General features: G+C 68.0%; 1 protein-coding gene across 1 annotated transcript in view; it reads left to right on the top strand.

The window, feature by feature from the left end:
* Positions 1-2837, top strand: part of HIC1 (HIC ZBTB transcriptional repressor 1) — a gene marked incomplete at its 5' end in the record, with an annotated part of 3371 nt that extends 534 nt beyond the window's left edge. The window contains one exon of the mRNA XM_006038665.1: positions 1-2837. Coding sequence (XP_006038727.1) covers positions 1-1196 — 1196 coding nt within the window.
* Positions 2838-2843: the final 6 nt, after the last annotated feature.

The following is a 2843-nucleotide window of genomic DNA, read 5'->3' as shown; positions in this document are numbered from 1 at the left end:
CGCTGCCGCCCCGGCACGACAGCCCCCCAGGCAGCGCTGCCCTCCTGGCTGCCCACGGCACTGCCTACCAGGAGACCTCGCCAGGCGGCGACCCCCCCGACCACTTCCGTGGCAGCCCGCCCAGCGCCGAGCCCCCCGGGCGAGCTGAGGGCCGTGAGCTGCTCTACCGCTGGATGAAGCACGAGCCTCTGAGCAGCTACCTGGATGAGTGCGAGGCCGACAAGGAGGCCGAGCGGGAGGACAAGGGTGAGGGCTCACCGGCACCTGCCCCGACCCGCTATGCCAGTGTGGAGAGCCACGACTTGGAGCCTGATCCCAGCACCAGCGAGGAGACGGGCAGCAGTGAAGGCCCCTCTCCCACCGACCCGCTGGACCGCTACTGTGGCCACCTGGCCTATGAACCCGAGAGCCTGGGCGACAACCTGTATGTGTGCATCCCCTGTGGCAAGGGCTTCCCCAGCTCGGAGCAGCTCAATGCCCACGTGGAGGCCCACACTGAGGAGGAGCTGTACCACAAGGCGGGTGCCGAGCCGCCCGGGCCCTTCCTGGACAAGAGCAGCCCTGGCCTGGGCGACATCTTGCGGCCCTACCGCTGCGCCTCCTGCGATAAGGCCTACAAGGACCCGGCCACGCTGCGGCAGCACGAGAAGACCCACTGGCTGACGCGCCCCTACCCCTGCACCATCTGTGGCAAGAAATTCACGCAGCGCGGCACCATGACACGCCACATGCGCAGCCACCTGGGCCTCAAGCCCTTTGCCTGCGATGCCTGCGGCATGCGCTTCACCCGCCAGTACCGCCTCACGGAGCACATGCGCATCCACTCCGGCGAGAAACCCTACGAGTGCCAGGTGTGCGGCGGGAAGTTCGCGCAGCAACGCAACCTCATCAGCCACATGAAGATGCACACGGCCGGGCCCGACGGCAAGCCCAAGCTGGAGCTGCCCGACAGCCTCTATGCCATGGCCCGCCTGCCGCCCGACCAGCTGGGCCTTCAGCCGGACAAGGTGGCGGAGCTGCTCTCCCACACCCACTTCCTCAGCGACCCCAAGGCCATGGAGAGCCTCTATCCACTGGCCAAGTTTACGGCCGAGCACCTGGGGCTGAGCCAGGACAAGGCGGCTGAGGTGCTGGGCCAGGCCCCGCACCTTCACCTTGATGCTGCCCGGACCATAGATCGCTACTCGCCCACCTAGCGGCTGCCCGCACCCGTGCCCTGTGCCCGCCGGAGCCGCAGAGGCCACACTGGCTGGGCCTCTCCGCACCACTGCCCCTCGGTCCCCCCTCTGGGGCCTTTTGGGGGTGACAGCCATAGCGGGGGCTGTGATCGCCTGGCAGCTGGTTCCTAGGAGCCGGAGGGACCTACCGGATGGCACTGGACGTGCAGAGCAGCAGGTGGATGGTGGGAGCAGCCCCCACCAGTCTGACCCCTTCTCCATCGCGGTGGTTGCCCTGAGTGGGTGCTGGAACCGGTGACTGGGCAGAAGCCTGCCACCTACCTCGGGAGCCCAGCGCCCGTCTCCTGGAGCTCCTGCCCTGAGCCATGCCCCTGCTGAGAACGAGCCCTGCTGTGCCCACTGCATTCGTCCCCTCTGCCCTGCCCAGGGGAGACCCCCAAGCAGCCGGGCCCCTGGGCGGCGGCAGGCAGGGGTGCCCGGAGATCTGGGGATTCTGCTGCTGCAGCTACAGGTCCCCATTTCTCTGTGAGAATGACCTCCCCGGGTCACGGGAGGGAGGGCCCTGCCCACGGCAGCAGTTGTCTTGCTGCTGGATTTCCCCTCTGGGCATCAGGACTGGGACTCGCAGGGTCTGTGCTGGAAGCACCGCACCCCAGAGCCGGCAGACCCCAGGCCTGACCACCTCACCAACTTCTGTGCCAGCCGCTGAGCCTGTGCGCTCTGCCTGGGAGCCAGAGGACAGTGGGGTTAGCTATGTCCCCAGCCCTTCCCAGCACCCATGGCCCCTCCAGGCCACTCACCAAAGACCCTCTCTCTGTAGCCCTAGGGCTCACCTGCCCCCGGAAACCAAAGCACTCACCAGGGTGGGGGGAGGAGAGGCCCCATCGCTGCCTGCACTCAGGGACAACCCCTGGGCCCTGCTGACCCAGGCCGGGCCTGGCAGCCTCAGAGAAGCGCTGTGGGGGCAACGCCCAAGTCACCTGCCCCAGAGGGAGCTTTTCTGCAGCCCCTGACCCTGCATCCGAGGCAGGGCCCGTCCCCAGACTGAGCCCCTGGGAACCCCCAGCAGTTCTTCATGGTGGGGCACTTGGCCCACGGTGACTCGCTGCTGCTGGGGGCATGGGGGAGCTGGGCAAGGCAGGGAGCTCCTGCTTACAATCCCTTGCTGGGCTCCTTTCTTCCCCGTCCCCGGCTGCGCTGCCGAGAGAGCTGTGCCCAGCCATTGCTGCCGTGCACGAGCTGTCCGTGTCCTGAGCGGTGGCAGGGGAATCCGTGCTGCGGGCTATGGTCAGTCAGACAGGGCCAGGCTTGCCCAGGCACTACTGGAAGGGTCCGTCCCTGTGGAGGGCAGGAGCGGGGTGGCACAGGGCATCGGGCTCAGCCTTCTCCACTCACCCGTGGAGCTGCCCTGGCCCGGGGCTGTGACAAAGACAAAGCGATCTCGTTTGTCAGCTACTTCCATGCGGGAGGGACGAGCACTGGGCAGGAGAGGGCAGGCAGACGGTGCCTCTGCTCTCCGGCCGGCTTGGGTCGGCCACTCCAGGGGCAACGGCACGAGGGGGGCACGCAGCCAGCGCCCCCGTACAGCAGTGCAGCTGGCTGTCCCCAGGCTGAGCCGCGCTGGCTTCATGGCGGTAGCTCCCCTGTGCCCCGGGGAGAGTGGGG

The sequence above is a fragment of the Alligator sinensis genome, unplaced genomic scaffold, assembly GCF_000455745.1.
Source record: "Alligator sinensis unplaced genomic scaffold, ASM45574v1 scaffold2513_1, whole genome shotgun sequence".
NCBI classification, from domain to species: Eukaryota; Metazoa; Chordata; order Crocodylia; family Alligatoridae; genus Alligator; species Alligator sinensis.
This window is presented reverse-complemented; position numbering and strand designations above follow the sequence as displayed.